Here is a 27,687-nt window from a genome sequence, read left to right on the forward strand (position 1 = left end):
CGGACTGAAGGTTGTTGTTTTGGTCCCCCAAACGTCAGACCACCCTCCCCAAACACAAACAGGCCATACGCAAAGCGTCCCACTCGATTCCTTACCGACGAGCTGGTGAACTTTTATATTTAGCACCGCTCGAGTTTCCAGATGCCCATTCAGTGCCAGCAGACGTACAGCAACACAAGCCTCTGGAATCTCTCCGTTACTCCAACACAACTCATAAAAGCAGACGAGTCACTGGCACTAGAGAGAGAGCACGTGCTGAAACCCTGTCAGAATCGATTTAAGAGGTGAGTCAAGGTTACTTCATATATATATTTTTTTTAAATAAACCAAACGTTCTCGCGGAACCTGATTGACAGGAAAAGCTGTAGAGACCGGAACATATTACAGTCTGTTTACATATACATTCTACACATTAAATAATACATAGCCTAATGCTTTCCGCATGATAACACATAATGGTTAATATTACCTTACAGCTCGGTGGTTTGCTGTAAATCTTCAAATACGCATTTCAGGAGATTGTTTTGTTTTTATGCAATTTAGAATAAACTATAAGGTAAGACTGTGAGATGAATGGTCATAAATAGTCATAATAAAGTGTCTGTGTTTTTCTTTAGCCCTCTGAAAGCAAGGTGACCCTATTCTTGGCGAGAAACAGGCAAGAAAATATCGATTCCAAACGCATCTCTCATTGCTTGATAGAATAATGATTATTAAAAGCATTGAAACAAGCATTCAAGGTAAGCAGCTTTATCCAATACCTACTCACACTTCACTCTTTTAGGATTTCTGTTATTAACCAATCTAAATGTTTCAAACTGTAATTGTTGGACTCCCGTATTATTAAGGTATTCCTCCTCTATTTTGAGTTTGGGTTAATCGCGCTACACTTAATGTCCTGAAGAGGGCGCAGTAAGTAAATAAATCAGGTCAGACTGGGAAAATTTAGCGATGTAGAAATAAATTTGAGGATTATATATCTATATGTATCTTCAGTGCATAATAATTTAAGCCTATACCTATTTATTGGGTTTTTGATGACTTGTCATGCTTTATTATTGCTTGGTAATATGAACATATACTATATTTAGATATTCCATATATACTAGTCTTTTATTTCTGTAATTTTAAGCATTTTATTGCTGTTTAAGATTAATTATTTGTGTACAGGCATGTTAGTACACAACGGCAAAACACCCGTTATTTTTTTTTGTCTGCGCACGCTGAAGAGTCTTTTGATGGATTCTCGCTCGACTGTACCATAAAGTAAACCGGGCGGGGGTGTAAATAATTCAGTATAATTTCCATTAATTTATTTTTTTCCGCTTTGAGCTGCGTTTTAATATCAACGAAGTCCGTATTTGTTTTTCTCCTCATATGTGTTCAGACTTTAATTACTTATTCATCAAAGTGTCACAGTACTTGTCTTGGGGTTTGAATCTACCCTGTCAACTTTTTGCCCGTCGCATTGGAAACTGAGCTCTATCTTACTATCTTTTCGCGTAGCATTTAAACTTAGGAAAGGTTCGTATGCTTATAATATAATAGCTACTTAATTTAATGAGGCATATTTATATAGAACAAACTATGACTAGTGCTTGTCCTGTGACTAGGATTTCGGAACGGTGCAAAGGCGAAATCACGGATGGGAAAAAGTAAACAGAAGACCGTTTTCTCTCCCACCGGTATCATTAGCATGCTAGTGAACTAGCTTGTAGTATTCGCCTCAACTGCCTGAATAGTAACTTACAGCTGACCGGTTCGTTAGCACTGCTAACGCCTAACATGGTTTATTTACTGAAGTGTGATTTGACATTTACGCATTTTTCCGCGTATGTAGACTCGAAATAGTTAAACATTAAAAAATAATTGGAAAACAGTGGCTAAATTTGAAAACTGGCGACGAAAGCTACTTTTTTGGTTAGCTTGCCGGCTAAATTTGGGGTGCTGATGTGTTCCTACGAGAAAGTGGATTTTAACATCACTCCTCGTACTGTCGCCCGTCTGGTGTATGAGGCCGAACAGGAAAAAAACAATGGGGGTAATTCGTCCAATGGGAGGTAGGAATTATTATTACTATTGGTTTGTTTATTATTTTATTGTTTTTCTTTATTCTTGTTATTAAATTAGACTTTTGTTCATTTCATAAAGTATCTGTCACTGATACTGTCCTTCATTCAGCTGAAGTATGACTTGATCATAAAAATCACACTGGTGGTTTTTATACTTACTGTGTGTGCAAATGAAAGTGTTAATGGCCCTAGTTTGATTTGTTCAAACAAAACCAAGACATGATTTAGCTTGTTCAAACAGGAAAGTAAATAATGTGGCAGATCTTGTCCCTGCCTTTGATAAAAGGCTGTCACTCTTGTTCTGAAGCCTAGTGATGAAACGGTTCAGTAGGAGGTTTTCGCAGGAATTTGTGTTAGTTAATTTGCCAAAAATCAGGAAGTGCTGTACAATTTCTCAACAGTTTAAAGGGTCAGGATTGATGACTGCTGATTTGGCTGTTTGTCTATCCCTTGGTGTGATAAGAGTGTGTTAGTACTATTTTGGGTCATGCATTTTAATTTGTATTTTTGAAAGTGGTTCTTTCTTTTGCTTGATTCTTATGGTAATTTCTTTGAGTTCAGGAAGGCATCCTTACTCTGAAAGAAAGTTAACAAAAAAGAGGACACACTGTGTAGCTTGAGTATTGTGGTGGGTGACTTGTCTCAGCATGGCTCACCAGCTTGTGGTAACACTGACGAGAAAAACTGTGCTTAGTTGTGGGACCCTTGTCTTCTTTAACCACAGTAAACACTACACAATGTGCACAAATGTTCCAAGGTAAAACACGCAAAGCTGATAGTCAGGTGAGAAAAGAAAACAGGTTTTCTATTTACATGTGCATTTCCATTGCTTTTCAAAATGTGTCATGTTCCCTTTGGAGGAAGTTCAACATGATAAAATCTAATAACACAGTAATAGGGAAAGCAGCTGTTCAAAATTCACTGGGTATGATGTTTTACACTAAAGTTAAATCAAAGGGAGTAGCTTGAGGTTCAGTGACACTTTTGTTCTGGATTGTAATCACACTAACTCTGCAAGTTTTGGTTCATCTCTTTTTTTGATAGAGCTTGTAACCTTCATGTTAGCAGTTTAATTAAGTACTTTTAGCTTGTATACTCATCTATATCTAGAGGTGTTTCTCAAAGCTTTCAGGGGACAAATGATAAACAGTCACAGAGTGATGGCTGCGTTATACAGTAATCATGCGATGGTTACTCCACCCATACATTAATAACAGCTTTAAACACCACTTAGCCGGGTATTCAGGTTGTTGTTGTTGTATGATTTTATGCTTGTGTTGCTCTGAATCTGCTTGTCAGTCATGATCTCATTTAGAGGAGTAATACCACAAGAATATGGGAGGATATTGTCCAACAAGACTTTTCATTTAGTAGCAAACTTTGTCAGCTCTTACATTGTTTTTTATAAATGTTTTTATAATTATGTGGAAATATATTAGGGGTGCAACCCAATGACCATTGAAAGTTTGGGGTCAGTAAGAATTTTTTTCCCAAGACATTTAATGTCACAAAACATTTCTATTTTGAATAAATGCTGTTCTTTTGAACTTTCTGTTCATCAAAGAATCACGTTTTCCACAAACATACGAAGCAGCTCAACAGCTTCAACTGTATTTTATTTTTATTTTTTGGGTTAATAATAATAAATGTTTCATGAGCACCAAATCAGCATATTAGAATAATTTCACAATATTCATTTTCTTTTGTATATTTGACCAAGCAGTAATGCAGCCTTTGTGAGCATGAGAATCTTTCTTTCAAAAAAATCTTACTGACCTCAAACTTTTGAATGTTAGTGTACATATAGGCTACAGTATAAGTTATTTACATTTCCTAAATATATGCATTTTGTTTTGAATCTTTGAATCTCTTCCACATTTGCCCATTTTGTTAAAATAAAACTGTGGTATCAACTCTTAAATGATGGTAATACTGTATGCACATCCCTGAAAAACCATAATATTATACAATTGATCTGTAAAGATATGTTTTAGTTACAATATAAAGGAGCTCAAGTAACCTTTTTTTTAGTCTGTGGCTTGAATAAGTTAAAAACAAATAGAGTTTTTCCTCTTCTCAGCAACATGATCTTATCATGCCTGATGTGTGAATCTTGATGACAAGGTGGATTGCAAAACTGCATTTTTTTGTGAACTCTGCTTGTAGAAGTAAAGGGGGCAGAGACTTTTTTGAAGGACGCCTTAAGTAGCAACAGAGAAAGAGGAAGAAGATGTATTTGACATTTGCAAGCAAATTCGACTGCTCTTTCCTCTGAAAATGACCTGCACAAGAGATGGCTGTATTGTATTTCAGTGATGGCTCCACCCCATTTTTGAGTTCCTGCTTTTCCAAATGTCATCAGACTGTATTGCCATAATGGAATATTTATTTTGGACTCTAGTGGAATTTCCAGACCACATGTAGAAGATTAGAGAGTAGGAAATTTCTCAACGAATGATTGTGCGTGATGAAACTTGTCCTCAATGAAACTGTCAGCCTTAGACAATCCTGATGCAGAAAGTTCTAGGTAATATATGAATGTCTGTAGAACATGGCTGTGACACCACCTCCTGAAATCACCATAGCTGAGCCCATTTCCATTCCAATCCTGAATGTTCTCCCACCGTCATCTGATACGGAGTCGTGGTCCTGCTCCCCAAACCCACGGCCACACCGGTACCACTCTCGCAGCCGAAACCGGGAGAAGAGAAGAGCCAAAGTACGTCAAGAGGACATATCAAAGAACCTTTGGGATAAAGTGCAAAGGAAACGAGATGGGAGCCAAAGCCCGTCACATGCATCTCCATCACCTCCAATGGTTTCTAATGTAAAAGAGGAAGAGCAGGGCAGCCCTTCTGTGCTTCTCCTACCCCCATCCCACTCATGGTCACGGAGCTCCTCCCCAAACAGGCGCTCTCGCTGGTCTATCCGTAGCCTTCTCAGCAAGGACTCAGATTGTGACAGCAGCAGGTCAGTGTGTTCCTCCTCCTGCTTGTGCAGTCTCCAGCACTTCCTTATGCTGCGTTTTTTTTTTAAAGTGCATCCATGCTAGATGCTCAGAGAGATATTCCTGCAGGTGCAGATGCAATGAGAAGAGGTGGAGAAACACTCTGGTTAGGCATGAGATGTTTTTGGTTTTAAGACCCATGCTTATTAGCATTATCTTTTCCATAGATAAAGTTATTGTCTTATTTTTCTTCATTGGCATGTTGTGTGTATTTTTTAAATTTAATTTCTTGATTTAAAGAAGTGTTTTTGTTTCACTTCCCTTCAGAGTCAAATTCAGAATTAGTTCAGAGTGCAATGCAGTTAAGCTCTATCAATAGTATTTTTCATTTACCACAGGAAATAGGTTTGACTTGTTACTTAGTTGCATTTATGAAGACGGCAAGAAACATAGTAACAGTAAGGCACACACAGTGCGAGTAAATAAGTAATTCTTTAAGTATTAAGTATGATACAGGTAATTTAATTAAGTGTTTAAAAATAACTGTTTTTGTATACTTGAACACACCACACACACACGTGTGTGTGACCATATATATATGCGTGTGTGTGTGTGTATGTATGCATATGTTTAATAGTATTTATATTATATTATATAAAGATAAAACCACCAGTAATGCCACATATTGATGATGTTCTTGACATGATCCAGAACATTCTTTCAATGCAAATGAAACTGTTCCCTAGTAAACTGACTTCAATCTACACTAGAAATATGGCCCAACTCTTGCTGTAACAGTTCCATACATGCAAATAAACGCTGTGCTTTATTGCTTGTTATAATTACAGTGAATTTGTCCAGAAATATTTCCAGGGACCAAATTAAACAGAGAGTCCTGAAACACTGTAATTAGGTGAGGTTTATTGAGTCCTTTTCATTGAGTAACAGGAAAGATGATAGAGTGACAGAAAAGAGACCACAGAGGACGAGTGCTCTTGGCAGCGGAGAGATGGAGGCGGGGCTGTATCTGAGCCGTCTGGCTCTCGTACACATGACATCACTATTACCCAGTGGGAGTGTTCCGCCTTTTCTGGTGATGTCACTGCTGCCCAATCAGAAGCCGCTGTTTTGATGCTGCAGTGAAGACTGTCAGCCAGTGAAAAGACTAGCTTGGAGAGCGAAAGGTGTTTTATGCACGCCACATGAACAGCTGTGCCCTTGTCCTTCTCATCTACCAACCGGTTTCATTGACCTAGTTCTTTCTGTTTTGGTGCTCAGCCATTTCGAAGACTAGCACGGAATTGGAGCCTATTCTGATGTTTTATAAGGTTCTGGATACTGTTTAGCAAGTGCTTATTTATTTATTAGCCTACTAGAACCTTAAACCTTGCAATTAGGCAGCAGCTCTGAACACAATCCTTGTTAGTCTGAAAACAAACAAAATGCATTTTTATGGCTATGAATTATCACCCTTGAAATGATTCAGAGACATGCACGAATGAGTATCATAGCATGAATCATTTACATCTGATGAATCCATCCTTCCTTTATTTGTAGACAGATCTGTGTTAATCTAAAGTTCAAGAGGGTAAAGCCTGTTTATTGCTCACTTGTATTAATCATTTTTGCTGACTATAGAATGGGCCTTGTTTGTTTAGCTTTCTGTAGGTTGTTTATCTGTCCAAAATCAATGCAATTTCCTGACATGCAAGTTTGCGCAGCATCTGAATGACAAGAGCCAAGTTCCAGGCTCCAATGTAATGTGAATAACATTAACTATATTATAATTATTTAATTTCATCTATCGCCTCCTAATATTGCATGAATGAAGAGGATTATAATTGCCTGTTTAAACCTCTGTGCAACCCATGCACTTTGCCTGTAGTTCACCCTGTTTACATCAGTTGCTTCTTAAGTCTTGAAGATTTCATTTGTCTAAGCCTCTTTGGGGTGCTTTGGCCTTTTTGACCATGATGTATTTGTGGTCCTGTGTGCCATATGTCCATATATAAACTTGAGATCCTTTTAGGAGACTTGATTAGTGCTGCATTTCTCAGATCGCACACATTTTAAGCTCTGTTCCCTACAGATACATGTGATTGCAGAAATAGATTGACTTGCTTTGAGCTTCAAAACCTCAATCCTAGTGGATTATTGCACAGGAAGAGCATTTTCTGTGTTTGATCAATGCCACTAAAACCTCAGAAGTTAAAGGTAGAGTGACATTGATCGCCCCATTTCCTGAGGTCAACAAAAACACTTGTCATACATAATCGACTTGCATCTATAATGTAAATTATAATCTAAATATAAATTGCATTGGGTCAAAATTGCATTATTACTTTTTTTAATTTTTGTTTTAGTATATTCATAAATAATATAAAATCAGTAGGATTTAATACCCCTCACTCACAACAAATCCTTTAAATTTACTGAAACTACCAGTGTATTGGAATATTATTTGGAATAAGACGTAGCACATTTCAGATTATTAAAAAAAGACAATTTATATTTCAGAAAATACGGCATTATATGTTCAATCTGACCCCATTGCCTCAACCCTTTTTTAAATATTAATAAAGATGTTTAAAGCAAAATTGGTACATTTACATTTATTTATTTACTTTTATCCATTGCCATAATGGCTGCATATGATTTAGGATCCTAACTTGAAGTTTTTTTGACATGCAAATCTGTATTTGTACATCTATATGTCTTGGCCTCCTGTCACCCTTCTTATTGAGATTACGGCAGCCTCTCCCAGGAAAACAGATTATGGAGATGGCTGGACCTTTGAGGATTATTATGCACTGTACGGTCTCTATGCAAACTGGGACTGGGAAGCCAGGTTTCCAGTTTTTGATACTGGGATTGATTCCCTTAATTTGAATAACTTTGTGTCCTTACCAGCTCCAGGCGTCCAGTCCATCAGCAAAGCATTTCAATCAAATTTTACTGACTCAAGTGCTTTCACATCAACACTAAGCATAATCCCCTATGGTCTGGCCCTGGTGTGTGGTGGTAAAGAGAGGGCCACTGCCTCAAACGGTGTTGATTCCCTCCTCCACACAGTACATCCTTTTTTCTCCTCCCCCTCCCTCTCTTACCCAGTGTGTAGGTTGCTTTAGGATAGCCGGAGCGCTCATGGTGGAGACCGCTGTGGTCGTTACGTTTTACAGGGGGTCCGGTACCTCTTTTGGGATGGGGATGTTGAACGATCGCGTTCTGTTGGACTAGAACGGGCTGCGGATGAACAGAGGACGCAGTGTCTCCAATGCATTCGGCTAGTTAATCTGAATGTACCGTCTGTTGTGTCGGCGCAGTGCCATATTGAGAGGCTACTGTAAAATAAACGTGGGCATCACACATTGAACTGAGAAAACGCCCAATGACATGTTCGAGTAAGTAGCAAATGGGTTAGTTAGTTATTTTACGCAATGCATGCATCATGTTGTTTCTACAAAAGCGTATGCTAATGTTGTTTAACCGTTCACTTTTGTCAGTTGTTCTTGCATCACAATGCAGTAGTAGGTTGTTAAGGCGTTAACACGCATGCAACTGCGATTGCATCCCTAAACCGCACTGATGATATCGACATTCTGTGTGTGGGATTGTCCCGGTGTTCACAAATGCACGTTCAGCATTGAGGATTAGATTGGCGCGTGCTGTAGTTTTACTTTGTGCACGTTCTGCATGCAAATCCCATCTTTGTTATGCCTTATTTAAATGACAAAAATGCAGGCACTTTTTGCACATTTGCATTGGTTTACGCAGTGTAGATGTCAGCAGCTGAAGCACGCGGCATTAGTATTTTTTTTAGCTTCAGCATTAGACCGCCCATTCTTTTCTGTTGACATTTGCTGTAGCGATGTCCGATTCGTTTGAGTCGTATCTTTTGAATGAATCGATCGGACCGAACGATTCGTTCACATATTTAACTGAATCATCCCAAGCGGTTCTCGAGTCAACAACTCTTTGATTCATTGAGCTGAGAACACATATCCGATTCGTGATGTGTAGAGAATCGATGAGTGAGTTGATAGAAAGAGCATTTGGAGTAAAGCGAGGATTTAAATAATGTACCAACAATGACTTATTAACAAATTTAATGTTCTGATGAAATGTAATCAATATGATTTATTATTTGATTGAATGACAATTTTATCAACGCGTAAGAAACGAAGTGGCTGTCAATAAATAACATTTGTTATTACGTCATGACGCAATAGAATCACTGAACCGTTTTTTGAATCGGTTCATCGAAACGAAAGAACCAGTTCACTGAAATTGGGTTTTCCATCAGTAATCTGCTTCGAAATGAGTCTTAACTGTTAAAAAGTTGTTACTCTTAAACATTAGTTTAGAATGCTAATAAATGGCATTTATTCTGGCTGTTGTTAGGATATTATTGGGATTGCATGCTGTTTTACTGCTCTTTCGCTTTTGCTAGGATCTGTGTGACTGGTTTTGCTGACATATAAAAGCTACAATACTTGCTCATTCCTTTTGGTTGCTTTCGTTTTACATTTGAAGCCACTAGACCAACAAGTTAAGTGAGAAGTGTGTTCTCATGATCCTGCCGTGTTACCTTGGAGACTCCGATACCCCCATATTCCCTCTGTTACCAAGACAACGTGAGACTGGGATCCAAGCAGATATGAACAGGCAGAGGCCAAAGTTGTTAAAGATAAAGTACAGTAATCAATAAGACCTTATTGATGATTTGATAAAGAGTAGCGGAAGAGAAGTTGAATTAAACTCTGATTATTCATCTATCAAGAGGTATCTTTTCATTATCATTTCTGTGACACAATATTTATATTAATGATTGATCAGTATGGGTTTTTCAATTTAGGATTTCTAAATTTTACATTCGGTCCCTCCCAAATTTAGATAATAGGTTACCTCCTTGCAAAATGCCACAGTGTTTTTTTTAGTAAGGATCTGTTGTTGTTACGCCATTGTCTTCTGTGACTCTTCATCATCTCATCTTGCAGCAGGCGCGTCTAATCGATGTCCTGAAGTGTGACTGTCTGTTATGTATTTTTATGGTGTTTTGCAGGATGGTTTCAAAACCTTTCTTGCACTGAACATTCAGTTTGAACTGACTGAACTCATCCACTCAAATGCATTACATACAGGAAAACTTGTGGTAAAGGCAGAATTTTTTTTTTTTTTTTAGATATTTCAAATGTAGTCCTGACATTAGTTGATTTCCATTAATGTTGTAACCTTTGATGGTTTGCATTCTCTGTTATGTTGTAGCAAGTATTACTGGGTGAATTATTAAATGTACACAATATATTCTTTACAATTTAATGCTTGTTATTTGACTTTGATCACATTCCCTAAATGTTAAAATCATTAGTTTTGTGATCCTTTGTTGTTTTGAGGCTCTCTTTTAAAGACGGAAGCCAGATTTCATATATTTTTGTAAAATATCTGTTGGTAAGCATTGCTGTTTAGTAGTATATATTGTTATATTGATGCATGTGAATGGAAATGATTGATTAATCATTATTTTTCATGGTATTTAATGGCCATTTAGTGTAAAATATACCTTGATTATTTTTAAATACTGTTTTTGATATTTTTGTGAATCCACATGATGACATAGACAAACAATCCCTTTGAGTCATTTCATACAATATATATATATATATATATATATATATATAGCCTATGTAGTTTTTATCTGTTTTTGCTGTATCATCGAACCATAGTAAGAACAACTGGTATTAAGGATTGATTTCACATGCCTTAAAGCCACTATCAGCACTCCTTTGACTAAACAGGTCTCATATGTCTGGCATTTAAATGTCTCATCAGACTGATCAAATGTTGGTGAACAGATAAGGCTTTGTGTTTGTGTGCAGAAGCCTCTATCTGTGTTGTCACCTTTTTTACTGGAACAGGAATGGAACGTTACTGTGGAAACGATTGTTATTCATATAAATACACTCTTTATCCTTGGGCTCAGACCTGAACTCTTAATATAGGACCCATCATGGATGTTTGTTCATAAGTATGCTAGCTGAAATTCTTCAGAATATCAGCTTGATTGTGTTTAAAAATCTCTTAGAAACTAGAGTTGCTCCTTAACTTGCATACTGTATGTTGTAAGCCAGAATCAGTTAGTTGTAATCAATACATGCAATTTGGTAAATAGTGGATAAATCTTGTCCTTTTTGTCATTTCCTTGTGCATGACCCAGTTGCCCTTTAAGGGCGGTTGAAGCACAGTGGTGAAATGCCAGATGACTGTCTGTGTCTCCTCTCTGACTTTACTTCTCCTCTGCCTGCAGTACAGCCAGTAATTCTCCGCGCAGTACTCCCGGCAGCTCACCCTCCCTGCGCCGCCGTGTGCTGGGTGGCAGAGCCAGCGAAGGGGAGACGGGCGGGGACAGAAGCGCTGGGGGTTCAGAGAGCCCTCTGCCTCCTACTCCCTCCTCATCCACCTCCTCCTACCCGCTTGCGGCCCGACACTTCACCCGCAATGCCAAGGTAAGCCACATTCTCGGCTGGTGAGATTGGTTGATGGTCATCACTCATCCACATCTAAATGTCTGATATGACAAGCGCTTGCTCTTCCACCCATATACTGAGCACTATATTGCTGTTCTTTTCTGAATGAATAAGGCAGGAGGAATGCTAGTGTTGCAGACATTTATTTAGAAATTGTTCTGCAAGATAATATTGTGCAATATTGGGAAATATTATTACAAAAACCATTTCTATTTGAATATATTTAAATTTGTAATTTATTTCCGTGATGGCAAAGCAGAATATTAAGCACAGCTATTTTCAGCATTGGTAATAATGGGAATGTTTCTTGAGAAGCAATATTAGAATGATTTTTGAAGGATCATGTGACTCTGAAGACAGGAGTTTTGTTGCTCAAAATTCAGCTTTGCCATCACAGGTATAAATCACATTTTAAAATATATTTAGATAGAAATGTTATTTTATAAATTATTTATTAGTTTTCGTTATAATATTTCACAATATTATAATTATGTTCTGTATTTTGAACAATTAAATGTAGTCTTGGTGAGCATAAGATACTTTTCTTTAAAACACGAAAAACTCATAATGATTCCAAACATTTTAGTTTTGACCAGTAGTGTACATCAGGGATTGATTGGGCATGAAATCTGCATTGCATATTCAAGTTTGTAGTCAAAGTCCTGAAACCAGGCAGCATTCGCTGGTTAAATCATCTGTTACTTATTTAATAAATTAATTATGCACAATAAGACCAAGAATGTGTATTAAGAAAGTAAATAGGGCCAACTTTGATTGTTTCGTTGACATGTTTATGTAGTAAATTCATTGCATCTTCTCCTCTTTGTTTCAGAAAATGCAGAGCTGGTATAATGTAAGTATCCTGGGGTCTTGGGAAGTTCACACCTCAGTGTTTTTGCTTTTGCTGACAGTGCTGTTTTATTCCGCTCTCATCTCTCTCTGATGTACAGGTTCTTAGCCCTACATACAAACAGAGGAATGAAGACTTCCGTAAACTTTTTAAAAAGCTGCCTGATACAGAGCGTCTCATAGTGGGTGAGTGTCACTACTTCACAAGTAAAGCCAGTGAATATAATGAGTGATAATTTAAGTGCAGCACCATATGATGATCACATGGCTTCTGGTTGTGTTCATTTGATGTTGTTTTCTGTCTAGACTACTCATGTGCACTGCAGAGGGACATTCTGCTCCAGGGCCGTCTCTACCTGTCGGAGAACTGGCTCTGCTTCTATAGTAATATCTTCCGATGGGAGACTACGGTAATTACTGAAAACATTGACTTTTGCTGCAACAACTAATCGATAATGATAAATATTGACAATACTCAACAATGAATTTCATAATCTATTAGTAGGTGTATTAGTATACAGCAGGTGCATGTAATTTAATCATTTTTTGCACACAGTGTAGCATACATTACATGCTATTTTTCATAAGGTTGGCGAGCTGTAAAGTTTTTATTTATTTATTTTTTGAAAGTCTCTTAAGCTCACCAAGGCATTTATTTGTTCAAAAATACAGTAAAAACAGTCAAATTGCGAAATATTACTACAGTTTGACTATATAGCTTCTATTTTAATATATTTTAAAATATTGTTTATTTCTGTGAATTTTCAGCAGCCATCACTCAAGAAATCATTCTAATATGTTGATTGGCTGCTCAAGAAATGTTTTTATTATCATCAATGTTGAAAACAGTTGTGTACTTTTATCTTTATTTTTTTCAGGATTCTTTGATTTTAAAAGTTCAAAAGAACAGCATTTTTTTAAAATAGAAATTGTAACAAATTATTGAAATTAGGTCTCTTTTGATCAATTTAATACACCCATTGCTGAATAAAAGTGATAATTTCTTACTGACCGAAAACATTTTCATGGTAGTTCATAGATATTAATTTGTTCATTTGTGCAACCTTTACTTTGGTCCATTATTTATAAATCCTTCATATTCTTTCTATCTCTATATATCACCAGATAACCATACTGCTGAAAGATGTGACCAGTCTGACCAAGGAGAAGACGGCCAAGCTCATCCCCAATGCCATCCAAATTAGCACTGAACACGAGAAGGTACCGCACTGCAGACATCGGATATGCATGCTAAAATTACCATTAATGGATTTCTTTTGTTAGCTGCATTTTGAACCTCCTAAGACAATAAATACTCTGCCTTGGATTAAAGTACGGTTTTGCATTTGTCAGCACTTCTTTACATCATTTGGGGCAAGGGATCGCAGCTACATGATGATCTTCAGACTATGGCAGAATGCACTGATGGATAAGGTGAGAATCGCACTATTGACAGTGTGCATTTTATCTGTATAAAAGACACAACCATCTGAAGTCTCCTGTCAGAATCATTGTTGTGTATTTGTTGGTGTGTAGACAATTTCATTTGGCAGGCAAACAACATTGCTTGGCGATTGTCCATAATAATTAGCACTTGGCAAGATGCAGGTGGTGACTACAGATGCATTGCAATGCACAGATACAGCATCTTCTGCAAGCTTGTCTATTAGAACTGAACACTAATATAAAGCTACTGTGGCTTATATTGTTGTAGCAAACAACTGCTACGTTTGCTAAATTGTTTTCTTGTGGTTTTAGAAAAAAATATATAGTTCCAGTTTGCATTGCAGTGAATGAAATGCTGAACAGAGTCAGTGGGAATGTTGTCGATCTGCAATTAAAATGAAAATAACTAATAAATAAGGAAACTGGCAGGTGTGGTTGCCTGAATTATTCTCTAAAAATGCAGCAAAAATGTAAACATCTTTACAAAGCAACCTGTATGTTTTTCAGTTTAACATAAATGAACAAAAAAAAAAAAAGAGATGTAAATTCTAAGATTAATTTTTCTTTTTTACTTCCAAAATTTTTTAATTTAATAATGCTTAAATGCAAAATTGCATGAAATGTAAGGTTAGATTTATTGGTTTTTCACCATATATACAGTAGAATAAGGCACTTATTGTTAGCCAATTAAAAGTTTCTTTTTACTGTAGAATTTTTACAGTGTTTTGAAATTAAAATATATTTTTTTTACAGTGTGCTGTTTCAACCAATTTTGTGTTATTGTGTTTTTGACCTTATTACGCTGATAACTAATAGCCTTAACAAACTAATTGATGTCATAAAATGGTACTTTAAAGTTTTAAATGTTGTGTCACTACCTCTGCTGCCTCACAGAAATGGGGTTAAAGCAGTCTTTAGCCTTGAAGTGCCCCGCACTGAGGTTTCTGTTTCTTTTGTTTCTCCTTCACAGACTCTGTCTCCTAAAGAGCTATGGCACATCGTTCACCAGTGTTACGGAACTGAGCTGGGGCTCACTAGTGAAGATGATGACTATGTCTCCCCTACTGCTGAACATATGAACGGCCTGCTGTGAGTCCACACTGAGACGAATCTGTTTATGAGATTTTATTTATTAAATTTACCTTAGAAAACAAGGACAGACAGAAGGTTACAGTGCACCTGTAACTATTTTTCTGTTTTATTTTTAGGTTTTAGCTCAAGTAGGCTATATTATATACACTACTAGAATATTATAATTTTTTTAACGTACTTTTTAAAAATAGAATGCATTGATAGAATATTTTAAATTGTTCTCTGATATCTACATAGAGGGTATGTGGCTTAGGTAAGGGCAAAAATTCTCCAGAAATGATTTTACATGTCCATTTACAACCCTAGGATTTGTCCCTAGAATGAAACGGTCCGTTATTACCTTATTTGGAAGGGGCATGAATAATAATGTTGAGCTCTGCTCTGATTGGCTGTTTCACAGTGCAGCTCATTTCAGTAGCTCACACAGCAAACAGATCTCTACTGTCTGGTGTGAACGATGGAGAGATTAGGCATCCAACCTTAAATGTTTGAGTCTGTATCAGACGAAGATACAGATTTTGAGAGATTTTGCAAGGATGTTTAGCGTCCGTGGTATGAACGTGATCCCTGAGAGACGCTGGTAGAGTGAACGAGGCTTGAGAAAGAGTTGTGAGTGAGGTGCGGACGCAGCCTCTGTGTTGCCAGATCCAGCTGTTACAAGCGTTTTTGGACTTGTCTTTTCTACTTTTTTTGACACTTTAGGCCGTTCACACTTGGCGTCTTTTTTGACTAGAAAAAGTTGACGAGAGCGTTTTTTTAATGAAAAAAAAAGCTGGCAGCGTCTGTTACAAATAGCAGCCGAGAGCGTCTTTTGTTTCCATAGCAACAACGGCAACGGTAGCTATCGCTGTGTGCTGCAGAAACATCTGCTTTTGAAGTTAATGGGGAGGGTGTCGGTTCACAACGACGTTTGTGGGAGCGCAACATTATACGGGGAAGGAAACTGTATGGTGCTTCCAACAATTTAGTCCAGGAGCTCCGGTTGGATGAAGCTCGGTTTCATACTGTTCCTTGTGCTCCGAAATTAGTACGATCTGTCTACCGGCTATCTTCTCCTTTTTTCTTGTTGTTTTTGTTGTTATGGAAACGACTCGCCACTCGCTTGTCATTGGTCAGCTGTCAAAAAGGCGCTTGACGTAGGGCGTTTTTTTCAGAAAAGTTAAACTTTTTTCAACTTGAAAAGACGCTCTGAGCTGCAGAAGAAGACGCCAGCGGTGGCGTTTTAAAAAGCGCTCAGGACTTTTTTGAAAACACTGTTTACTCCATAGGATTATAATGTAAAACAGACACTGGCAGCTTCAAAAAAGACGCCAAGTGTGAACACGGCCTAAGAAAGTTAATAAAGTAGGACGTTGCAGTTTAGGATCAGCGATATCTGTATCTTATCTTAATTGCAAAAGATTTGAAATAATTTTGGTTTATTTTTATTTATTCATCGGTTTTTGTTTGTTTTAATAGCAATATCTGGCAACACTGCATCGATGCAGTCCGACTGCAGGTCCGGCTGGCATAGAACATGGGCTTGTATACGTTATGCAAATGTTGGGGGCGTAAACATTAATGATCCCGACTGTCACAGTTGCTGTTATGTTGGGAATCGCCTCTGTTTCAGTGGTCTTTTGCGCACGAGATTTGCCCACTGCTCCGTTTGTTCACTACTCACTGCTGTGTGTGTGCACTTGGATGAGTTAAATGCAGAGCACAAAATCCGAGTATGTTTTGGCCACACGTCACGTCCTTTCCTTTCCAAAAGGACACACAGATCTTTATTTTATTCAGTTTATCTTAGAACAGTTTATCAGTTTATATTAAGATATCTTATCTTAAATGTACCGTTTGTGCTACTGTATCTTCAGGCTTATATAAGTTTCTTTGCTTACTGCATAATTTGCTGTCATTGCTTCCAAGTTGATAGATACTGAATGGTTGATATGTAAACATTGTTGATATGTCAGTGTTTTTGCTACTTTGGTCAGGGAGTTCTGAGTTCTGTACATTAGACTTTAGTAGGTAGATCCTTTTGCGGGACTTGGGCGCTGAGCATGCTGATTGGTTCACGCAGCATTGTATTTCAACCACCATATATTCGCATCATTTTTAAATATTACTGTTATTGTGTCATAAAACACAAAAGTATTTCAGACGAGAATGTAGTTGTTTAAAACTCAAATCTGTGGTTTATTAATAAAGACAGTGCCTATTTGAAAATGTGCTTTGCCGATTTTAGAGACGTGAGCTCTACGTGATCAGCGGGCGCTTAGTGCTCATGTTTCCCAACGAGAGCAGCCTCAACTCGGCTAGTCCTTCTGACATTTGGCGTTAATGTCTCTGTAGTGGTTAAACATAAGCTATAATTTGTTTTGGGTAAATCTAACAGGTAATCTTTGGTCTTTATTCTATTAATTTATTAATATGTTACAATGAAAAAAGGCAATACTGCTTGATAATAATAATTCGTTTCATTGTAATGTATATGTATGTTCCCTGAACAACATTTCTGAGGCTATTAATATGTTCAAATGAAAAAGAAAAGAGGCAGTGGTGTTTGATATCATATTTCATCTTATTGTAAATCTGCTGTTTGCAGAATTACCGGACTTGCGCCGTCCCGTCTGCGGGAGTTCACTCTCCCGAGTCGAAACTCGCGAAGTCCGAACTACCGAGGATGCAAGTTAGAAATTTGCGTACTTGGTATTGAGAAACGCACGCAGACCTCCGTCACCAGACTATTTGCCTAAACTTCTCGGTACTTTAGACCGCAACGGAACAGGTCTGGGGGAAAAAGTTCCTGGGACAAATTGTTCCAGGTAATTTCGGGGAAAAGCGGCTTATGACATCCCTGACACTTACATCTATCTGTTTCTGTCTTGTAGGCCAGGTGAGGAGCCGGTCTCCGTCACTGACCTGCTGGATCTGGGTTCAGTGCCGGTGGCTCTGGTGGGCTCCTCTCCACCCTCATCTGCCTCAGTTCTTCCCTGCGCTTCGGGATCTTCACCTCCATCCTCCTCTTCCTCTTCCTGCCAGCCTGTGGAGGTGCCATCTACTCGGGCCAGCATCGAACCTGAGCCCAGTCCACCCAGCTCCCAGAGCTCATTGCCACCCACCACAAACACTGGAGCTGCCCTGTCCTCAACCGTAAGCATCAACCAACTGTGAAATACCTGCCAGAGTGATTATGCTCAAAGAACATTACAATGGAAGATTCATAGACAAAAAGGTTGCAAAAACCATGCTAAACCGTGATTCATTGGATTATTTTCTGATATAAAATATTTTAGAAATATACTGCTTGTGTACAGAGTAAAACTTGCTTGCAAGTCATTGTGATGTATGATTGCGATGAAAATTATTCTGTTGAATCAGTTCTATTCAATTAATCTGAATACAAGTCAGTCTTAATGATTTATTAGTGAATTTGTTTGTAAATAACAATCATAATTTAGTAACTAATCATAATCAAACTGAAACATTATCAGAGCAAATATTTACACCCCTGGTCATGTATTTTAGGCTTTTACCATTTTTAAACAGCATTATGTACGTTTTATTGTGATGTATTGTTTGTATGTTTATGACTTTAAGGTGTTTTTTTTATTTTTTATTTATGTACTATTATAGTATTTATTGATATTTTATAATAGCTTTTTAATTTGACTAATATTTGAATAGCTTTTATTTTATATAGTTTGTTGTAATAATTTTATGTGATTTTAGACATTTTAACGATAACACTGGTTTGAGAGTGTTTATTCTTTTTATAGGTCGTGGAAGAAGGCGGGGACAGCCAGTCAGAATCTGCCAATCAGTCACTTCAATCTCCTCCCACTGTCCCACACAGCCTGGGAAACCTCTCGTCACTGGACATCACCAATGACGAAGAGCTCCCAACTGACCCCAGCAATTCCTCTGACACTCAGGAAGAGAGTGAGTGCTTGTATATCCTTGTTTCCCACAGCAAACTGCCTGATCTTAATTTAAAACAAAAAGGTTTTAAAGATTTAAAACCACTCTTTCTTTTAGAGCAGGTAAATAGTATTTGTCAAATAGCTATGTCCTTGATAAGGAGTCGCGTTTAATCTCCACAGGTGAGGTGGAGTCCTTCTGTGCGGATCTCAGCGGCCGGCTGCATATCAACACAGTTGTTGGCATGAGCGTGGACAAGCTCCACGACCTCCTGTTCTCAGACACTCACTTTATACAGCACCTCTTCTCACAGCGTCATTTCACTGGTCAGTTCAGGTTTAAAACTGACATTTTGTAACTGAGTTTGCTACTCATAAATTAATTTGTTTTGATTCCTTTCAGCATACTTATTAAAATACTGCCCCTAGTGGACTGGAGTCCTGCTTGCATCTAATCATTGACGGTGTTGCTGACTGTTCTATGCATGGCTGGTTTCTGCTGTGTTGTTATTGCCTTTTTTCTGCAGCTTTCAGATCCCACGTGTCCTCTTTCCCCCTCCCTTTTGCTCTTTTCGTGTTGGGTGTCCTATAGGGGCCTTTGGGCGGATAATGAGAATTCGACTGTTTGGTTTCGCTGTGTTCTTTAGCATAAAATACCATAGCCTCATTCTTTTTTTCCCTTGTTAACTTTATCTGCTTTGTACAGCAAATAATGTTGAAAATATTCATGGTAGATCAAGGAATGGTAGCCTGGATAGCACAGTGTGAGAAGTGTTTTTTTCTCGTGCTGAGCTCTTTGTCTTTGCTCGTTGTCTGCATGGATAATTGCCCCCTTCCCTGTGCCCCTGCAAGTGCTCTGACTATAATCATCCACCCTTCTTTTTCCCTGTCCTCTAACTGTTCTTTTCCTCTTTCTGCTCTCTCTCTCTCTCGTGTGATTGGTTCAGATCTCTCTGTGCATGAGTGGCAGCAGGACAGCAGCAGTGGGAACAGCAGTAGAGTTTTGAGTTACACCATCGCCATCAACAACCCGCTGGGCCCAAAAACTGCTCCTGTGGTGGAAACACAGGTGGGTCCACACAGATTTTTAGCTTTGTTTTTATCTCAGCTGTTCCTCAATCACCTTCATTCTTATTAAAGTGGTAGTTCACGAAAAAATGAAAATTTTGTCATTGTTTACTCACCATCATGTTGTTCTAAACCTGTGTGCATTTTTTTTTTTTGGAAAACAGAAAGGAAGGAAGACTTTTTTATATTGCCTGTTTAGTTTTGGACCACAGTGACTTGAATTGCATGTATAAACTGTTTTTGTGTCCCACTGAAGTAAGTTAGTTATATAGGTTTGGAATGATGTGCTGGTGAGTAAATGGTGACAATTGTCATTTTTAGGTGAACTGTCCTCTCTGATAACACATAATAAATGCATCACAATTGAAAGAACATAGCTACAAAAATGAATAAGTAAAATGTTATCCCTGATCCTTTTATATATATATATATATATATGACATACAGTATTAGGGCTGCATGATTTGGAAGGAAATTTGAATTCCGATTTTTATGATAAAAATTGCAATTTAAAATGAATTTTTTAAAAGAGTTCCAGGTTTGTTGTGCTTGTTTGTAGAGCTTCACAAATGTGTCCAAAAATTGTGATTATATATCAGTATGGCTAAAAATAATAATTATGTAATTATTATTATTAATTAATACAACAAAATAAGAAATATTACTATTGTAATACTTTTTTAATACATTATTTTTCAAAGTTACATGTTTGCTGTTCTTGTTTGTAGAGCTGCACAATTCATCCAAAGATGTGATTGTATATCAATATGACTATAAAATGTTGTTGTTGTTATATTTAATGACGTATTATTATTATTATTATTATAAATAAACAAAACAAGAAATCTTACTATTGTAATACTATTTCACTAAAATAAAAAAATTGGTATTTAAGAAAAATGTTGTTATTGTTGTTGTTTTATGTAACAGTACAACTGGAGAACGGCTGCTTTAATTTCTTCTTTTTCAAACATTAAACCACTAAGTTTTTTAATAAAGTGGAAAAGGGCAGAGAGCCCTTAAATCTTCTCTTTTTTTTAAATTAAATCACGGCCTCTGTGATTTGATAATCACACTAAGCCATATCGTGCTTTAGTTTTTATTTTGATTAAACATTCAGCCCTAGTTAATGTTAACCTATTTACACGGTTTATGTATAACTAGAAGTTCATCCACCTAGAACAGCAGTTCCACCACTAAAATGACAGTTTATCTGCCTTTACAGCTCAAATAACACATAAACATAAAGTGCTTACAAACAGGCTACATGTTTCTGCTTTTTCATATTGCCAAATGCCAAAGACTTCCTTTAATAAGTGCATTTATGTTAAACAGTTTTTATAAATTCTAAATGATTTTCTCTTATAATCAACAGAATATCGCACATGCTGTTAACAAAGCTTGTACTGAACCCAGAACTTCTTTAATGATGGTTTTGTGTATTTTTGTCATGCTGTACAGACTCTCCACAAGAGCAGCACCCGGGGGGAGTGTTACGTGGTGGACTCGGAGGTCATAACCTCGGGCATCCCATACCAGGACTACTTCTACACTGTACACCGATACTGCCTCACCTCTGTCAACAAGCACAAGAGCCGCCTCAGGTACAACTTCCTGACCATTGTTATGCGCGTATTGTTATGCTTCAAAAGCAAACACCGCTGAGGGAGCCATTGTGTGTGTGTCTGCAGGGTCTCGTCTGATATCTGCTACAGGAAGCAGCCGTGGAGTCTTGTGAAAGCTCTCATAGAGAAGAACACTTGGAGCGGCATTGAAGAGTATTACAGACACATGGGTGAGTAGTTTTTCGTCTCAGTGCAAACCTTGACTGTGACATTGGTGCTAAAAATGATCCCATGTTCCTCGTCAGAGATGGAGGTGTGTAAGCTGGAAACGCTGTTACAGTCGGAAGTTTCTGTAGTGAGCACCGGTGAAGTGCCTTCCGCGGACTCCGCCAAGACTCCCCCCGGCCTGCGCAGACGCAAACGTAACTGTCCCAGACGAGCAGGAGAGCGGGAGAGAGAAAGGGACGGAGCTGGAGGCGGGGAGCGGGGCGACCGAGGAATTGGAGATGAGCGCGACAGGAGGGAAGCTGGTGAGTCAGTCGATGCAGAGGAGCACCAGATCTGAATTTCATCAAGTCTGATTTAAGCGACCATGTGGAATGTGTTGACATCTAGTGGTGGAATGCGGAATTGCTTTGACTGGACTAATCAGGGATGTGATTTTTCCATATTTATGCAGATTTCTGTCATTTCTGACCTTAGAAGACCTTAGAAATATGACCCACGTGAATCACATAAATCTGAGGAAAAAAGCAAGAAAGAAATTAAGACAGCCACCAGTTTTAGCATTGTAATTTTACTGTTGCTCTGTAAAATAAATTATATTATTAATTATGCTCATTTTTATTTTAGAGTACAGTATGCAATAGTAATATATCTTGGATCTTGGTAATAATAATGTAATTAAAAAATTTAATAAAACTATTTTTTTTTTATAAAAATATTTAAATATATAATAATAATAACATCATGCTTTTACTGGAATAAACAGATATGAATTATTCGACCTGAGAAGTATGACCTACGTGATTTGTGTAAATCTGACTAAAACAATTATATCTTAGTAATGTGAAGAACATTAATAGTAGTATCATAATTGTTGTTCTATGAAATAAATGATTATTATTATTACATACTCTTTTATTTTACAGTACATTAGTTATTGCAGTAATAGTATGTATTTTAATGATTTATAATTAATAATTATATAATTGAATAAAGTAAAACTAATATTTTGAATAATAATTTAGATTGTCCTTTTTAAATGATTATTAAATAATATTTATTTGGCCATATATATATATATATATATATATATATATATATATATATATATATATATATATATATATATATATATATATTACTATTGTAATTTTACTGTTGACCTGTAAAATAAATAAATAAAAATTATGATTATTAATATTATTAAGTAACTTTGATAAAATAAAGGAATAAAACAAATTTTATAGTACATTACTCATATTGCAATAGTAACACGTTTTCGAAGTGTTCAATAATTATAGAATTTTATACAATATATAAATCAGGTTTTCTTTTTTCTTTTTTTTTGTCCTTATCTGATCACATGCCTGCTAATGAGTCATTTTCCTGTTTTTTCAGGTGCTCAGTATATAAGATTAGGGGAGAGGTGGCGTGGAGCCGGCAACAACAACAATAGCATCTCCACCATCCTGCTCATAGTGAGCTTCATGTGAGTGTTTTCACCTTTGGCAGTCTGTAAATATTACTTTATGTGCATTTATAATATCAGCGTTAACACCGCTGTGCCATCTGATCAGACTCGCTTCAGATGAACAAGATTCAGTCTGAGCTCATTGAGACCGCCAGGTTGTCATCACTACAGTGGTGGCTTGTTTTTCTGATATCTGAAGAGCAGAGCGTACCGTAATGATTGCCTCATTGGACAACACGTTTTGATAATGTTTATTTTTAAGGTCACAAAAAAAAAAAAAAGTAATCTTTTACTGGTCCTCATGTCATTTGAAACCTGTACCTGTAACGATAAGTTTAGCAGAATTCCCAAGCTGTGTTTTTCTGTACAATGAAAGCAGATGGGGACTGGTGCTTTCATTGTACTTTTTTATTTTTTATTTTTTATTATTATTTTTTTTCAGTAAATTGAGTAAATATCAACTTAAATTCAATATTTACACCAACATACAAGGAGTGTCTCTTTTTCTGTTTCTCCCTTCTTTTGCATACTAATATGTCTCCTTGCTGATCCTCTCTCTCTCTCTCTTGCTTTCCTCGCTTTCTCCTGCATATAGGATCTGTGTCAGGTAGACCCTCTGACTTTGAGCTTCAAGAAAAACATGCTCACACTTTTTCACCATTGATATTGCACCATCAAGTACAGATCTCTATATTGAAATCTCCTCTCTGTTCTTCCTACAGTCTGGTTGTTCTGGTGGCTCTGAACATGATGCTCTTCTACAAACTCTGGGCGCTGGAACGGGCCGCACACACGCTGGAGACCTGGCACTCGTACTCTTTAACTGACAGGTATGGTCAAACTGAGTAGCTGTATACACACACACACACACACACACACACACTCACTCACTTGCTGCTTTTCAGCATGCTGATTCTGTACTGTTTCTCTGCGCAGTCCTCTGCCGCAGACAGCAGGAGAGTGGGCGCAGGTCCTGCAGCTCCAGAGGCAGTTCCACCAGGCCCAGATGAACAAATGGCAGCAGATCCTACAGTCTTCTGTCACACTTCTGGATCAGGTGTGTGCTTGAGCTGAACTTAAGATGTCTTCATCAGGCAGTCGAAACGCTGCATTTGCTGAAAACAGATTAGAAGTAACTGTCTGTCATCAGTCTGTGAATATTTAGTCTTTTTATTACTTTCCATTTTGAGTTGGAAGTGCACGCTTTTTCTATAATTCTGTATTGAATCAGAACAAGACGACTACAAAACGTGACCAGAATAGATAACTTGACCAACACACCAACACTTTTGCAATGTTTCTGAGTATTGGGTACTTTTTTAGAAGTTAAAAAAACAACACAAAATTGATTTTGTGGTGCATTTATTAAGGAATATTTTTGGTCATGCTTTAAATTTATCCCACTTTTTACATGTCTACTTGCAGAATATGTAAATAAATGGCTAAGATATATTGATTTAAGTTGAAAGTGCTGTATTGTTTAAGACAACAGAGAGCGTTGAGTGATGAGAAACATTCAGCCAGCACAGTTTTTCAGTCAGATATACAAATGTTTGACTGCAGAATGCTGTGATTGACCAATCAGAATAAAGCATTCCGGAGTACCATGTGACAGTTTTAGCATATTTCCAAATGAAACAGAATATTAAGTAGGAAATAATGTAGGGATTGATTTGAGTTTATTCAGATTTGAGCTGTTATTGCATGAAGTAAAAGAGGTAAAAAAAAAAAAAAGGATTAATTTGTTTTTGGAATAATAATTTGAGTGACAGAAAGAAAACAATTGAGGCTTCATTGACAGAAATGTCTTCTGCCCAACAAAGTTGTTGAAGTTTCTTTTAGTATTATTCATAATTGTTACCCAGTAAATTAATACGCTTGAAAAAATTTGACAGATTGATAATTTTGTTTTGAAATTTACTTTTATTTTTTTTTTTTAAGGAATTTATCCAAATAATTTTTTTTCATCCAAAATTGGAGACTCTTTGAAAATAGATCATTTTCATGTTGAATCTATAATAATTGTATTACTATTCCTTGCAATTTAATATTCATAAATATCCATTTTCATAGAAAATGCTTTCTTTTTTAATTTCAAGAATGTTGAGATATATTTGAATTATTTGATGAACTCTAAAAATCCAATTGCTTGTAAGACTGTTCTGTGGCATAAAGATATAATAAAATATTATAATATGTTTTATCATATTTCAGAATCTCATGTATTATAATCATCTTATATTATTATAATCATCTTATATTTGGTTTATTGTCTTCATGCTTGTAACAGAGAGAAAGATATTACATTTTAATTGAATATTGAAAATAATTGAAAAAAGCATAAACCAGACTAAACTTATTTGCTGGACTTCTAAACTTGTTTAAGATGGTTTTCTAGTCTGGCCAAGCTGGTCATCAGCTGGTTTAGTCGGGAGGCCAGTTTGAAAAACCGACCTGTATGACCGGGCTGGAGCAACCAATCAGCTTAGACTTAGGATATTGGCTTCCCTATCTTTCAGCAAGGGTTTCTTTATGAAAAATCTTGTACAAAATAAGACAACATTTTTATTATGAAAACAAAAAGGCGTATTTTGATTTCATCTTGTTTTTAATGTGGTTTGTCCTCTCTCATGTAGATGAAACAGTCTCTGGAGAAGCTCCACAGAGGAATGATCACACCTGAGGTGCAGCAGGGGTCTGAATCAGAACCAGAAACACTGACGGATCAGTGAGAGCGTATGGTAACCCCCTCACCCTACCGTTTACAGACTGCGGACCCCGTGACATAGCCGTCCACGTGGGGCCAAATCATGGACGGGAGACGGTGCTCAACTCAGTGACATTAATGTTGGGATTGATGTGGGTATCTTCTAGATCACCCTTGTGTCCCAGCAGCAGCTACAGGATTTTATACTAGCTGAATAAAACACATGCAACTCTTTTATCAATCGAAAAACCATGAACTCTGGGTCTGAAGCAATAACACACATGTATGGGAGCGTCTGTGACTTACAGCTGTGCTGCATCTTGAGCCGTTTGGTCCGTACTGCGTGTCTGAAAACTGAATTTCATCATGGACCTTTCAAAAAAGAGCTCGGGAGAGATGCGCTAAAGATTTCAAAGAGGGAAATGTCTGAAATCAACCTCCAAGAGACCTCTCAACCGTAATTTCACAAATGTTATTTTTATAAGAGAAATTTCAATTTTCTCTTATATTACTGTTTTGCTGATTTCAGAGCTGTTACTGAAACTCGTTTAAAGTGTGTCAGACCATTGCAGTATTTATTTAATAGACTTGAATTACAGTCTAACGTCATTGTGTTTCTGCTCAAACAAGGACCAACGTTGAAATGGGTGGAACGAGTGGTATGAATATAAATTCCCATTTTAGCAATAATCATGTGGAAAAATTGTAATGGACAATTAAAAGTTAATCTATAAGAAAGAATGCAAAAAGTCAAAAGTCAAACTTTTACTTGGGGTAGAGTACCAGAGTGAAGATTGTTTTACAATTTTAACCATTTCTTCTTTGTCCCTAATGTTTTAGTTATTATTTTTGTTTTAAATCCCTGTGAATTTATGACTTAGGGGTGAAAAGAGCTGTTTTGTGTAGTTGGTGTTAAGAAACTTGTGGAGTTTCACTGGAATCAAACTTGAACTGTTCAGGGTTACTATTAGCTTGAGCAGCTGATGTGCACAGATTGAAGAACTTCAGTCGTTCCTCGGCTGGACGTTTGGGACCAACCAGAACTCGAGGTCAGGAGGACCATTGTCATTTCACTCAACACTCTAGGCCAGTCTCGCACAGAACATGTCTGTTTCACCTCAATTTTTTTTTTTTTTTTTTTTGCATTGTGCCATTTTTGTGACAATTATGCACCCCTCATAATTTTTATTTCAATTTTTATTCATTTAAATTTTGTCTACGATTATCACTGCTCTAATGCAATAATGAAAACCATCCTGTCCCGTACATATAATTATTTTACATTAAAATAAGCATAATTTACAAACCGTAAAACATACTGCATAAATAATATATTTATTATCCTTAATTAATATAAATATTATATTAATTAGTAGTGGGAATTGAAAAAAAAAAAAAAAAGTATAAATTTTAATGTGAAATATGATGTGCATGTTCTTGGTGAGATTCACCTAGAGGCTGCGAGTTGGATTTTTTTTGGTCCTTTGTTTCATTAGGACTGTCTGTTACTGATGTCCCCCGTCCAGCCGTTTCATTTCTGTCCCTGTATGTGTCGTCTCCTTCAGCCTCGGTGATCTCTCCCTCCTCTGAGTGTGTTATCAGAGCGTGTGTGTCTGTCTGTCTGCGGGCGCTGCTGTGCAAAGCCCTTGCTCTGAGTGATAAAAGTGTGTGCTATTTATTCGGGTCAGGGAGAGAGTGAAGGTGGGATGTATTGTATAGACACGATTGTAAAGATGACTTGTGACGGTCACAAATGTATAATAAAAAAAAATGCCAAAAAATTGTAAAATTGTGTTTAGTACTGATAATTAATTTTTTT

At 37.0% G+C, this 27,687-nt stretch overlaps 1 protein-coding gene across 4 annotated transcripts; it reads left to right on the forward strand.

Moving 5' to 3' along the window:
* On the forward strand, nt 1–27,673 carry gramd1a (GRAM domain containing 1A). Of its 4 annotated transcripts, none has more exons than XM_058746827.1 (21): nt 1–284; nt 618–740; nt 4,153–5,042; nt 11,324–11,522; nt 12,376–12,396; nt 12,494–12,578; nt 12,699–12,802; nt 13,518–13,613; nt 13,746–13,826; nt 14,809–14,927; nt 17,804–18,065; nt 18,692–18,854; nt 19,016–19,159; nt 19,780–19,901; nt 21,362–21,504; nt 21,592–21,695; nt 21,771–21,995; nt 23,089–23,179; nt 23,884–23,991; nt 24,098–24,218; nt 25,798–27,673. In XM_058746827.1, exons 3-21 carry the CDS (start codon nt 4,624–4,626, stop codon nt 25,891–25,893), a joined length of 2,703 nt encoding a protein of 900 aa, XP_058602810.1. In that variant the 5' UTR covers nt 1–284; nt 618–740; nt 4,153–4,623; the 3' UTR covers nt 25,894–27,673. The 4 variants fall into 4 exon arrangements, with proteins under 4 accessions (XP_058602810.1, XP_058602809.1, XP_058602811.1 ...); XM_058746826.1 differs by having other exon boundaries at nt 4,239–5,042; XM_058746828.1 differs by lacking the exons at nt 1–284; nt 618–740; nt 4,153–5,042 and adding an exon at nt 1,291–2,060.
* The last annotated feature ends 14 nt before the right edge of the window (nt 27,674–27,687 follow it).

This window comes from Onychostoma macrolepis, chromosome 16 (assembly GCF_012432095.1).
Source record: "Onychostoma macrolepis isolate SWU-2019 chromosome 16, ASM1243209v1, whole genome shotgun sequence".
Classification (NCBI taxonomy): Eukaryota; Metazoa; Chordata; class Actinopteri; order Cypriniformes; family Cyprinidae; genus Onychostoma; species Onychostoma macrolepis.